At 34.5% G+C, this 14,794-nt stretch overlaps 1 protein-coding gene across 1 annotated transcript in view; it reads right to left on the bottom strand.

Annotated features, from left to right (window-relative positions):
- Positions 1 to 311: 311 nt before the first annotated feature.
- Positions 312 to 14,794, bottom strand: part of LOC150081280 (fatty-acid amide hydrolase 2-B-like) — a 35,067-nt gene continuing 20,584 nt past the window's right edge. Inside the window, exons 3-7 of the mRNA XM_090379485.1 lie at positions 14,509 to 14,718; positions 11,377 to 11,496; positions 9,705 to 9,859; positions 9,458 to 9,559; positions 312 to 920 (exon numbers count right to left, since the gene is read on the bottom strand). Of these exons, the coding sequence (XP_090235611.1) occupies positions 312 to 920; positions 9,458 to 9,559; positions 9,705 to 9,859; positions 11,377 to 11,496; positions 14,509 to 14,718 (1,196 nt within the window). The remainder of the gene's footprint in view (positions 921 to 9,457; positions 9,560 to 9,704; positions 9,860 to 11,376; positions 11,497 to 14,508; positions 14,719 to 14,794) is intronic.

The following is a 14,794-nucleotide window of genomic DNA, read 5'->3' as shown; positions in this document are numbered from 1 at the left end:
AACATCAACACAGGTATACTGTAACATAATATATTTAATTCATTGCACTTTCCTCGGAGATAAACTCACTTACTGGGTCATGTAGCACAGAAAATACCCTGTATCTTAATATTATCTTTGTACTCTATTTCTTAATAATAAATTTAAATTTGTATGCAATAAAGAGTTCTTCTTCTATTAAATATCCAAATAATTTTTTCATCCAGATATCTAAATAATTTTTTCATTTACCTTAAAATTTATGCAATTCACATATTTAAACTTTTCTTCAAGCTTTTAAGGCACCTTTTCACCTTATTATTTATTTATTTTTATTTTTTTAATTTTTTAAACACAGGACCAGGAAGGACCCAACCTCCAAATGCATTCTCCAGTTCCACTGCTGTGGCCAATGTCAAGTGATCATTATTCATAGCAGCTATAACTTGAAAGCCAATGGGAATATCTTTAGAAGAAAGACCTACCGGGCAATTAGTAGCTGGAAAACCTAATATATTGAAAATACCTGTGAAACTAATGTCAAAAAATTTATAAAGAGTCTGGTTGTGATACAAACCTAAAACAGGTTGAGTAGGGTAAATAAAAATGCTATTATCATCAAGAATTTCATTAAATTCTTTTTGTATCTGATCATATATTTCCATATACTCATTATGAACCTTAGTGTCTTTTGGATTAAAAAATGACTGATATATTGCAAAAACCAAAGATTGAATGGTATGATCAGAATATCCTAACAAACATTTTACTATTTCAAGAGGTATATTTTTCTTTCCTTTCCTATTTGCTAGTTCCACACTCAACGGATACTCAAATGCCAAATTTAGCTTGTGAAACCAAGCACCAAGTGCATATTTTAACTGCTTAATAGTGATTTTTTGAACTGTGCATCCATAAGTTTCTTGAAGATATTGTACAGCCTGTAAAAGATAAAGATATTAAATAATTTGGTTTCACGATATGTTAAAATTATAAAGAACTGGGTTAACAACAAAATACATCAAATAAGTTTTAATTTAATAATTTAACTGATTTATAACAACATTAAATTATAACAAGAAGTTCCAAAGAGAACTGATGGTGCCTACTTCCACTTCTTTCACCATGCTGAGCTTGTTTTAATCTTCTTTAAAGATCATGAATCAAAACAAAATCACCCCCTTGTTAGGACACATCCTTCAAGTACTGTAAATTTGTTTGTATTGAATGCAAATGTTCTAAATGGGTGGTGCTTATCCATTTGGTGGCTGTTTCAAGATGGTGCATAAAAATAAAATGCCTTTGTATATATTCTCTACAAGCAGGACTGGACAGATTTTATTTTAGTAAGATATACTTCCATTTCTGTTGAAATTCTATGGTATTGTTATTTTAGGTGTAGATCATGCAGCCAGATCTCAGATTTGCTGCTGACAGTATGAAATATGAATGCAAAAGGCAAGAAATATGGATACTCCTGACAGATTTTTTAATGTAGTGCCAGTGAGAATTGTCTTTAAGGTTTCTGTATGGTGATGATTTATTTTTGCTCTTTTCTATAAATTAATGCTATGTTGCCTTGACAGTCTGCTCTAAATCCACCAAAAATCTAAAGGGACCACAATCAATGTCTTTCCACTCCTACCCTGAAGTGCCTATGCACATACTGAATATCTGGTATAATTTAGTTTAATATAAAACTCCCCATGGTTTGTATCGGAAGATAAACAAGAATCCTAACAGGTAGTGATGGTGCTTATAATTTGATTGACAACCATATTGAAACAAGTGGCAAATGGAAATAAAAATACCTCATCAGAGAACTTAGGTCCTTGAAGCTGTCACAGATATTCTCTCAGGTATGCCAAGCTGGGCTTGCTACATGGGAGTCTAAAATGCTGACGGAACTGAACATTTGGGTGACACTCAAGTAAAGTGGATCTAATTTCAGCAAAGTCCGGTTGGTTTGTAACAGCAAAATCCTCTGCGTGCACCTTTATGATGGGGAAACTGTTAGCAACCCTGGGTATAATCCCCGTGTGCTGAAAACAAAACCATTTTTTCACCCAAGTACAAACCAAAGTAAGCAGGGGTGGAGGTGTCACACTCATCACACCGAGTAATGCTGTCCCTCTATGTTACTAGGCAATACTAGGTGGTAAATGACTTTCATCAACCAATGCAATACTTTGCTTATTGGAGGCTTGAAGCGGTGGAACCCATGTTTAGTTTCCAGACCAAAGCTCCAGCAACCCCCCACCATCTCTTCCATCATGCAATATGAGTGAATTATTTTGAAGTTATGATAGACACCATGGAGAGATCCAATTTTCCTTATGTTTTGAGGGTATGATGCTCTAAAACGGTGTTCAGAGGCTGGCCACTAGATAGTCCACTGAACAGAACCTATTGGTAACTCTCTAAGAGGCTTCTGGATCAGCTAGTGTATAATCTTGCTGGCTCTACTCTACCAGACAGTGACTGGAGGAAGTCTGAGTAGTGAGTATGTGGGGGGCATTGTCGAGGTCATATTATGTCAAAAGGGCGCCTCCGTAGCCAGGTGGGAAGGAGCAGCAGTGTGCAGCACACGCTTCTTGATTAGACCGGGGTTCGAGCCCGTCACCACCAAATACGGAGGATGCGGAAAGGTCAGGGACTGACCACCGCATATCCCGGAGCAATATGGCCTTAGTTGCTAATGCTCCTAAAAACCAAACAACAACAACAACAACAACATTATGTCAAAAAGCTGGGTATATTCTTGCCATGTGTATGCCATATCCAAAAATTTCATTACTTCATACAGCATGTCCCTCCCACCTTTTCTTACTACTGAATACATCATGAATCATCAAATTAATAGAAAAAACTTCTGTGTGAAAAGATCTAAACCCCTAAACATTTCCTCATTCATTTCACAAATATACAGAGTCTCAGTTCTAATCTCAATAAGATCCATTTCCACTTAGTCTGCCAAACACCACGCACTTTTTCTTACAGAATCCCAGTTATCGGCTGATTCAAACACTGCTCATCTCAGTTGTCTGAATTATTTGCTGTATGACTCCTTTCCCTTAAAAGGTGGTACTTGTGCATATATTCCATACTGATATTCCCTGTCAGAGACTTAATAATTTGGCATCTTCTATTTTCAATCTTCTGTGGCTTAAAATCTGTGTACCACATTCTATCAAATTCATCTGTTGCCTCTATTGTTCTCCCAACTCCACTGATCACTTGGAACTCTTTCACTTCCTCTGTTTGCAACTTTACTTTCTCCAGTCCAACTTTCCTAACAGTGAGGTAATTTTCCTTGGTGATTTTAATGTTCACAACTGCAGCTGGCTTCTGTTTTCTAGTCACACAGACCCAGGTGGTCGAAATGCTGAGGCTTTTGTAATTACTAATGACTTTGTGCAGATTGCTCATTTACCTACCAGAATACCAGACAATACTAACCATGCAGCCAACGTGCTTGATCTTTTTCTCACAAACAACCCTTCTATGTACACGGTCACGACGAGTGCTCCTTTACGCACCTCAGATCACAACTTGGTGATGGTCACTCCTCCAGTGGCCATTCTCAACCTCACATTGGCATTACAAGAATGCAAAATGGGATGATCTTTGAGATTTCTTTTCTTCTTTTCCTTGGTTGGATTACTGTTTAAAATCTTCTGATATCAACGTTTGCTCAGATCGTGTTGGTGAAATTATTCTTGTAGGGATGAAATCCTTTATTCCACGCTCCACCTTAAAATCTTGTTCTTTATCTAAATCTTGGTTTTCCAATAAATGCATTAAGGCTGTTCAAGAGAAGAATGTTGCATATCGTAATTAGCTTGTATCTAAATCTCCAGGTTCATTTTTTGCCTACACAAAAGCTTGCAACAATTGCAAAGAAGTTATTATTCAGTCCAAACAAGATTTTGAACAGGCTAAGAGTAGAAAACTTGATTCTTGTCCAAATTGTAGTCAAACATTCTGGTCCCTTGCCAAACTATTGGTCGCAACTTTTGCCCATCTCTGTTCCCACCTCTGTCAAAACCAAATGGTTTTATTGCAACTTCAGCGAAATATAAAGCTGACCTGCTAGCTTCCTATTTTGATTGCAACTCATGTATTAATGATCTTGGTAAACTACCTTCCATCATTCCCAATACACTGCATTTAGTGCCTCTTGTGGTCTTCCATCAAAAGGATGTCAGAAGGATTTTGAACAATCCTGATACTAAGAAAGTTCCAGGTACTGATGGTATTTCTCTACTTGTTCTCAAAACCTTTGCCTCTGAACTTACTCCTATTCTGCATTGCCTTTTTTCACTTTCTTATTCCAAAGGTGTTTTCCCTTCTGCTTGGAAATTTGTTCATATCCAGCCAGTTCCCAAAAAAGGTGACAAATCCTTCCCATCCAATTATCGTCCCATTGCACTTACTTCCATTCTTTCTAAAGTAATGGAGAAATCAATTAACTGCCAACTCTTAAACTATCTAGAAACCTTCAATCTGATCAATGATCAACAGTATGGATTCCGTCAGCGTTGATCCACTCGTGATATTTTGGCTTATGTTACCCATCTATGGACAAATTCAATAAAAATGTTTGGTGAAACTCAAGCAGTTGCTCTTGACATTTCAAAGGGTTTTGATTATGTTTAGCATAAAGGTTCCACCTTATGGTTTGCCAACTGTTTTTTGTAATTGGGCATCCAGTTTTTTCTCTGACTACTCACTGCAGGTGATGGTAGATGGCTCTCTGTCTTCTAACTTCTTCACTAATGCTTGTGTTCCCCAAGATTCATTTCTTTCTCCCACTCTTTTCCTCATCTATATTAATGTCCCTCTTCCATTGACTGGAAATCCTATCCATAGTTTTGCTTTCTACCTTCCTCTTTCAGAAACCTTGACCTGCATAAATAGTTTCAACTTCTCAAATATCCATTAATGACTCTTTAAATGCTGATCTCCAGGTAATTCTCTAGTGGGGCAAAGATAACTCAGTCGATTTCAATCCTTCTTACACTCAGTCCTGTCTTATATCTAGCAAAAATTGATTCTTCTGCTCCTATGCTTATCTTTGACACTGATTTCTAGGCAACATCATATATCTCTATTGAGGATTACCCTGACTTCTAATCTCTCTTGGCATAAGCAAAAACATAAGCAAAACCCAGTTTTTTACCTACAGAGGAAACAAATATTGTTTCCTCTGCAGTAAAAAATTTGGGTTTTCTCTTTTGCTCTCGGCATTACTTTTCTTCCAAACAGCTGTTCACTCTGTACAAATCTCAAATTCACCCTACTCTCATGGAATATTGTTCCCACATCTGGGGCAGTGCCCCCTCAAACTTCTCAGGCTTGTAGATTCCATTCGAAAGAGGACAGTTAGGTTAATTAATGACTCATCTCTAATAGAGTCTCTCCACTCTATCTCATAGGCATTCTGTTTCTGCTGCATGTCTTTTCTATAGATACTTCCATGGGCATTGTTCTTCTCAATCGACTTCTATAATTCCTGCTCTCTCTTCAAAAGCAGTCCAAACATGTGCTGCAACCAGTCAACATCCTTTTACTGTCCAACTTCAAACTCAAAGAACCAACTTTTCTTCTTCCTCATTTATTCATTCAACTTCTGCTTTCTAGAACAACCTTCCTCCATACGTATTCCCTGAAAATTACAATCTACAGAAGTTCAAGTCTAATGTCAACAAGTATCTGTTTTTATCTTCTCAACCTTCAGTCCATGCATAGTACTTAAGTACTATAGGTTCTAATACCTCTCAGTGTCTCTGTAGCCGCGTGGTCAGGAGTGGGTGTGAAGTAGCCCATGCTCTTTGAATAGCCAGGGTTCAAGCCCCTGACTGCTATACGGTTGATCTGCCAACCCACACTGGACCAGCATGGTAGATTATGGTCCATTTCCTTCAACATGAATCGTTGAGGAGGCCTCCATCTTGCAGTGGATTGATAATGGCTGTAATTTACCTTTTTTTTACCTCTCCTGTTTGGAGAGGTAAAAAAAAAAAAAGGTTTTTTTTTTTTTTTTTTTTTCCATTAAAAAAAAAACCTCCTCGCATGTCAATTTGGTTTAAATTAGGACACAATACATAAAGAGATCTTAAGCCTACTTTCCATATTTTTGAAAGTAGGCTAAAAACTATAAAAGGTTTAATAAGATTAGCTAATTAATTTGTATACTATATTATAACATTGAATATAAACATTAACAGTAATATTTTTATTACAAAGCTAATATTTTCAAATAAGGAAATGATGCTATAATCAATCTACATATTAAAGATTCATCATGCAATAAAAATTGCATGACAAAAATAAAAGTATGCAGATACAGTATGGCACACAGAAGATCTATATCTACTATGATGGCATGTGTAGAAAAAGCAATAGAGTGATGGCAATTAAACTTTTAAAAAATATATACAGTCCATTCCGGTTATTTGGGACACATCAGGACTAGTGCATTTTGGCCCGATTAAGCGGCTGCCCCAATTATCCGAAGTTTCACGTAAATAGTTAAAAATACAATGTACCCACCCCTTTACAACTGGTTCACTGTACAATCAAATCACATTACGACGAACTCAACATAGTAAAGTACTGTTCACTATACGATGTGCAGTAAGCGCCGGTCATTGCGATCATGTTTGTGAATTGAATTTTAATTCTATTAAACAGCGATTCTAATTAGCGAAAATAGGAGGAATATTATCCATTAAGCACAAATTTATCCTTTATTACCTTACCAATTATAAAATTAAATGATACGTGAAAATTGGAAGAATATACGTTATAATCGGAATAATTAATACGTACTGTAATATGTACATACGAACTAGTTGACATTTCTGTTCACTGACATTTGTGGGTGGGGGTTAAAATTTAAAACAGTAAAAAGATAAGCAATCAATAACAAAGAACAAGGCACACACAAATTGCAATTAACACAATACATGCAAGTGAGAACGGAGTAACGAGTTACAAAGCTTTAAAAATAGGAATGAAGAGAAGATCTGAAAATTAATTTTTTTATATGATTGAAGATTTCATGGAAGTGTAAACACATTTCACCATAATAAACCACAGAATTCCAGCTGTCGGTATTATCGCAAATTCAGTAAGATTGAGTTTACCGTCAGTTTATAATAGATTTCACTAACAGAAAAGCCCAATAAACAGGTGACTGCTAATTGTTTTTATTGTTTTATGGTTGTGACCTCCAGAATTTTGACCGAACCACATGGTACCATCGGAGACAATCGTAGGGTAATCTCCAGTGCTGCGGTCTCCTGCCCCGATTAAACGGCATGCTGTTCCAATTAAGCGAAGTAAACCCTGGCTATTTTCTTGATTGGTTTCTGCTTTTTAAGATTTGCCCCAAATAAACGGCTGCCCCGATTAACCAGTGGCCCAAATAACCGGAATCCACTGTATTTTTAATTTTTATAAGTATTAATATTAATATTAATATTATGAGTTTGTGTGCCATAGGCTTGGGTGGATGACAGCAGTAAGCAGGAATTTTGGGAAACATGGAAGAAAATATGCAAGGTCAATCAAGTGAAGAACTTAATATTATCAGTAAAGATTTAATCTTTTCTGGAATATGTACATGAATATGCTTTGTGTGTGAACTCTGAGGAGTATACACATACATTTATCTCCAAGGCTGTCTCATATACAATTAAAATAATGTTTCTGCTAATGTACAAATCATTTGGAAAACTTCCAGTATGTGTTGTCATGTCTTATTTTCATTTTCAACTAATAGCTGGAAATAAAACTAACTAACAATTTTTAATGGATGTCATCATGAAAATAGCACTGAAAATCTAAGGAAGAGATCGCACCTGTTGGCTGCAGCAGCATTTAAAATTTTAATTTGCATTTAAAAATAAAAAATCCGAAATTCTCTGGAATTCAGATCTAGAAATTGAATTAAATGATAAATACTGTAAATAGATATTATAGAATGCTACTACTGAAAATAAAAATAATAATAACTCTTTTTTACTATTTTTAATGAGTTTAAAAATTTATGATTTAATTTTTGTAAATTATTTCACTCTAATGTTGGACAAATAAGAACAAATTAATATTTAAAAGGATTCAGGTACAAAGTTTTCATTTTTATAACTTTTAAAAATTCCATGAAAATATTCACTCCATGGCTGTACCATTAACCCACACATTTGGCAAACTCTAATGAACAAGCTATGTAAATAGCCACATGGGAAAGAGGAGAGGAAGATGTGAAAGCACACATGGGAAACAGGGTTTTGGTGGAAAAAGTTATGGCATTTTGCTTAATTGCCATCAGTTTTCCAACATTTCTTAACTTTTTTTTTTTTTTTTTTCACCTTTCTCTTTTCAGAAAGTAAAGGCTAGATTCATTCCTCTGTTAGGGTATCTTCTAGATTCATTCCTCTGTTAGGGTATCTTCTAGATTCATTCCTCTATTAATGGCAATTTACTAAATTGCCATCGATAGAAGAATGAATTTAGCCACAGAGGAGAGGAGAGATTATCAATACCACCTGTCACTGTCTTATTCTGAATAAATTGAGGAATGCTGTTTGTTAAGAGACCAGAACTATTGGGAAAATTGTAGTTTTATTCAATAGTAATGCCAACATGATCCGGCAATGGTTCAAAAAGTTGAGGTGGGGGGCACTGAACCACTGCTGGCTTTGGCCCAGTGAAACAACAGCCAAAGTTTCAGTAGCCTCAGGGTAGAAGCAGTACTGACAACATTGCAACTATTGACAATGTCATACAGGTAGTACTGCTTCTACTCTAAGCACAGCACTATTATCAATACATGAACCTACACAACAGATTATATACTTTACTTTTTAAACAGTTCTCATGTTTATTTTTAAATGAAATTTACAAAAAATTATTTCTTACCAATAAATTTTTTCATTAAGTCTAACTATAATTTTTAAGAATACTTCATTTTTACTGTAAATACTAATAAAGCAAATAAATGGTTAGTTATGGTGCTATGACAGGTAGTAGTAATTTAATAATTGTAACGATTTGCTTAAGAAAAGGAGAAAAAGTGGCAAAATCCAAGCAGAGGTAAAAATGACACCATGATGGTAGTGTTCGTTGTCTGGTAGCCAGCAGTGTCGGCAATGGGAATTTCTCCATTGTGAGTTTCTTTTTTCCAAATTTTGAGTACCAACTGATTTTGGAAATTTCCTTAGCATAATGAAACTGTTATATAGTTTCATTACGTTAGGTTAGCTAAGGTATACGATAAAATATATTATTTATTTTTTTTTAATACAATAAAGTTGCTGGTGCTGCCGCCTGCCCAAAACAGCCTGCTATTGGCATGTTTCACATTTGTCTCTGCTTAGATTTTGCTGAAAAAGCATTAATATATACTATTTATGAATACTGGGATAACTGTTATTGTTATTTCAGTTATCAGAATAGTTAATTGTCTTACCTTAAATATTTTTTGCTGAATTTCTGGATGAACCGGACTGGAAAGACAATTCTTTGAATCGTTATCTTCCATATAATACACTTTTAATTTGCTGAAATCCACCTAATTTTTAATTTAAAAAAAAATTGCTTGTTTGAATTAAAAAAAATATTCACATTATAACAAAAAAAAATTTATTAATGAAATAATTGAATCAAAATGCTAATTAATGTCTGAATAATAAACTTATTAATACTAAAATACTGACACTAGAATCCAATTTCAGCTTGTTGACATTATCTCCTGCCAGAACCTTCAACATGGGTTTCAGATCAGTAGCAAATCGACACAACGGTCCTGTAAACCAATAATTATCTGCTTTTCCTGTAACTGTAGGGAACTGATTTTCATTCGAAACAATTCCTATCCAAAAAAGGAAATTGCTGTATCACTAAATAATCAGTTGCAGTTCAGAAACAATGAATAAACATTATGGGACCAACAATTATGAGAATCATTCAAAAAAGGGACAATGGCTTATTTTAGTGTGTCAAAAGTGTTAATGCTCCATAGTAATTACAAAAAATGTTTGTTTGTTTGTTTGTTTGTTATTTGGTTTTTAGGAGAATTAGCAACTAAGGCCATATTGCTCCGGGGATATGCGGTGGCCATTCCCTGACCTTTCCGTATTTGGTGGTCATGGGCTCGAACCACGGTCTAATCAAGAAGCGTGTGCTACGCACTGCTGCTCCTGCCCACCTGGCTACGGAGGCGCCTACAAAAAATGTAACATCACTCAACACAATATCTGACTAACTTTACTTTTTACTGCAAAAACTAATAGACAACAGTCATATTTAAATCAATAGAATGTGGTGTATGATGCAGTGTGTCAACATTTTGTTTTGCAGAAAACTTATAGTAATGATAATCCTCCCCCACACACACAACAAGTACTATTGGTAAGTGTTCTATGTATGTGGGGAAGGGATGGGACACTGTTGTAGTCGAAAACAAAGTAACTTCCCACATGTACAGGTCATTTTTTGTACAGGAAAATATGTATTCTTCTTCTTCTAGAACAATCGGTATGCAATTCCAATGGAATCTCATACCAAACGGTTTCTTTTGCTAGTGGATATGGCAAAAATATTCAACAAGAGTCGAAGAACAGAGTGTATAGAGTTTTGCTACCAAAGATGTGACAGGAACTTCCTTGTTAGTGATGAAATGACAGTCATGTCATCGCTTGGATTGTATCAAGCCTTTTTAAGCTGAAAATTGACCTAGGAAGTGCAACACCTTAATTAGGGAGGTTTTTTAGAACCTCCAAGTATGGATATATTTTATTTCATTATTATTATTGAAAAATGTAAGTGCAATTTATTTGTGTCATTTTTTCATACAGTGTGCATGACAAAGGTCTATTTTGCAATAGACAGTTACTGTTAAAACCCAAGTCTGTACATAGTCATGGCTTTTGTCTTCTTGTAAAAATGGGCATTTAGTTTGTAACTGTAGAGTTTCTATGAATGCTTAATGCCTAATGCTCAAACTCAACACCAAATAATAGTTTGCAAAAAAAAAAAAAAAAGGCATGGGGTCCAATCAGCTTAATCAGCCTAAGGCAACATGAAAAGGTCTGTGTTTGTTTTGCCATCCCCGGGAGTTGGTACTTCAATGCAGCTGCTTTCTATGGAAACCTGCCTTGTTTCACACTCCTATCACGACCAAGTTTCTGTGTTGAAAGGTAAGTACTGTGATCTGTCCATGATGACAACTATTATGAACAAATTTGCCTTAATGGATTTAATTTTTCTGGAATCACAGAAATTACATAACATCTATAACAGATAAGCATTTCTTCATTTCACATTGCAAGTATTTTTTTTTTTTTTTTTTGTAAAAATTAAATTGAATAAAATTTAATTGCAACTTACCTCTAGAAGGCTTGTGGCCAAAAATTCCATTAAAGTATGCAGGCAAACGAATACTGCCACCAAGATCATTACCGATGCCAAGTACAGATCCAGCAGCAGTCTGTAAGGCACCCTCACCACCTACAAAGTTAGAAAATTTTTTAAAATGTAAATGTTGAGAAAAAGGCCTATTCACAAATTATGTAGTGTAATTTTTTAATTTTGAAAGCAATCCCTGAAAACCTCCTCTCCACTTTGTAACAACAGCCTTGATCCTCTTATTATTATATAAGAAAATACTCCAATTTGAGTCATTGTTTATTTTTTTAGTAAAAAAATTGTTATGTAACATTTCTGTGATCACACTTAATATATCACAACATTTTATCCACCCTTCCTCCTTGTGTTAAGTATAGATAATTTCTGTGCCATAGGACACATTTTTTTCTAGAAAACGTTGCCTAAAATTCTTCTGTACCTTATGATCAGAAGGTATACTAGCTAGGTACATGCAGTAACCATTAGTCATGATGTGTAAGAGAGAGAGAGAGAGAGAGAGAGAGAAATTACAGTGAAAATGTTCAAGTGGTCTCCTAAAACAGCTACCACACATTCTGGCATATGAGTTGACCTTTGAACCACTAAAAAATCACCTAAAATTTTACGATCACTTTATACGCCAAGTAAAAAATACTAACTTTGAACTAAAAGGTCAAGAAAGACAGAGTTTAAGAAAGTGTTTAAGGTCAAGAAAGTGTTTAGAAGTTTTTAAGGTCAAGAAAGACATGAATTAATATGAATATATTTACAATTTATTACATATATATTTTTGCACAAATATATTGTTGCTCACCTTTAAAAACTTAACAATTTGTTCATCTTCTAAATCAGACAAAAACAATTAATGGAATTTGTCGAGAGTTGTGTTTTTGGGTTTACTTTTTGAATTCTGCAAAAGTAAACTGTTAAGAACGTTAACTTTTTATAACAAATGCACTTCCTTGTTGTTTTTCAGAGAAACCAATGTGTTGTACAGTTATAAATGGACAACAAGGAATGTCTCAGTTACATAATCATAACCTCCCATGTACGTACATAGCATCAGTATGAGCAGTGTCATGTTGCCACCTTTAGATGGTGGTTCGTGGTCTCCTACATAAGGAAGGACTGTATAAACTTACTACTTTCTTTACATTTTACTTAAAAGATAATATTAATAAAATAAGGAGCAGAAATAACTGCTTTAAAAAGTAGACTGGTTCTTAAAACAGATTTTGCTGTAATACACCACAACTAAATGAGATGCAAAGATGACTTAAAAGAAGGGGATTGACAATGAATATATGATTAAGCATGTATTTCCAAGATAAAAAATAAAAGTTCACTTACATGTTGAGTCAACTTATATACTAGAATATAGGGTTCTCTTTTATTGTGTGACCATTTCAAATCACACATGACAGATATAAAAAAAAGGATGATTGCCAAATTAAACAGAGTTAGCTGTAATTCCAGATCTTAGCCAATTGCAGTGAATGGATATCTTAACTGTTAAAATTATTCATGTGTGAGAGTGAATCAAATAGATGGAGGCACTGAATAACAATTTCACACTAAAGGAAGAATGAAGTGACCAAACATTTCTCAGGTGCGAATGGGTGAAAAATTAGTGGGAGTTAGCAAAATATGAGATACTTACCATGTCTTTCAAAAAATACGAATCAGCAATGTCAAAGAGTTTATCATCTTCGGTGGCCCTGAAGATGATAAACTCTTTGAAGAATGTGAAAGTTCAGATCATACAATCAGTAATTACAAATATGACAGTAGCAGCAATACATAATTGGCTTTATATGTTAAGTTAAAGCAAAAGCTTTGTTTTTCACTGACTTTTGTTTAGTAAGCACTTGTGAATTTGTTTCAAATGTATTTAATAAAATATTTTTTTTTCTGAAATTTGCCTTCTAAAACATGGGTGCATTTTATTATTCAGAAAATATGGTAATTACGAATGGCGCTTTAATGTAATGTAATACACACCCACACAACGTACTTCAACAAGAAACTGTTATACAGCTTCTTTTCTGATATTTCTTTTCAGACTCACTTTAAAATTAAAACAGTGCATTCATATCACACTGCTTGCAATCAGTTTCTTCACAGGTATGAATCACTTTATGAGGTTCTGGTAAACAGTTCTTGAGCACACTATAGAAGTTTTTAACCTATGAGACATCATTTGATAACTGAACATGCCTGAAACATAACACAATGCATATATTACCTAACTTGTTAATTTAGGTTATATGAATTAATATCAGTATAACATGAAATAAACAGATAAATAACAAAAAATATGAAATAACTAAACAAAAAGTAAACTTGGAACCATATGGTGGGAGAGGCAAGATCCAACTATTATTGTAGGGGTGAAGAAACAGTTCTCTTTAGTCCGGGTGCTTGGGGATCAAGCTTCTTAAGTTTTCCCAAGTCTTCTGCTCATCATCTGAAATATGGCAAAGAATACCAATTTGTTATCACTTTTTTTTCTGAAGGATACTAATCAAAATCCTCTGAACCTCACTTCTTGAGACACCCACTTCCTTAGTAATTTCTTCACACATTAATCCCCCTCCCCCAAATGATGTTCAAAATAGACAAAAATGTAGATGTCATGTCTCCTGTGACCTTCATTTCAATAAAGGTCACAAGAGACAATGCATTCTGGTCAAGATTATTATCCCTGCAAAATTCTCCCAAAGGCATTATGGATTTCTGTGAGATTCTAAATGTAACATTTCAATTTTAATGTACAGTCACTGATCTTTCATGTGTTTTTCTCTACATCCATTCCAAAATGTTATAGCTCACAAATATCTCATCCAGTGATGAAAATTGTAGAAACAGATCTTGTTACTTGAGATCTATCCTCTAATAAAAGGCTATAGTTAACAATATGACTTAAACCAGTAGATTACACATGCACAGTGTGCAATACTTTTGGGACAACTCTCATATCCATACAAAATGCTGAGTATACTACAAAAATAAGTTTCTATCAACATGACTAATTACACAAAAGTTGTATTTTTTATGGATAGAAATGGAGCAATCATTCACAACATAATTCCTGATGATTGACTGATTACTTACCACTGCTGCCACCAGGAATTTTTGATGTATCATATGGGTTTCTTGTGCGACCATACAGCTTATTTGGTGATTCATATGACATACAGAGTTCAGGAACATTTGTAACTGCTATAGGAATTGCTCCTGCTTTTCTCATTTCTGCAACTGCATCTGCATCTTTTTCAGCTTTTATGCCTTTTCTTGGTACAAAGCCACTTGCAAAATTCAAACCTGAAATACACAATTTAAGATTTACAAAATAGAAAATCGAATCTGGAAACAATTATACCAATATGAACAACTTTTC

This window comes from Mastigoproctus giganteus, chromosome 8, assembly GCF_048544385.1.
Source record: "Mastigoproctus giganteus isolate SK-2022 chromosome 8, ASM4854438v1, whole genome shotgun sequence".
Classification (NCBI taxonomy): domain Eukaryota; kingdom Metazoa; phylum Arthropoda; class Arachnida; order Uropygi; family Thelyphonidae; genus Mastigoproctus; species Mastigoproctus giganteus.
The sequence above is the reverse complement of the archived record's forward strand: the minus strand, read 5'-3'. Positions and strand labels throughout refer to the sequence as shown.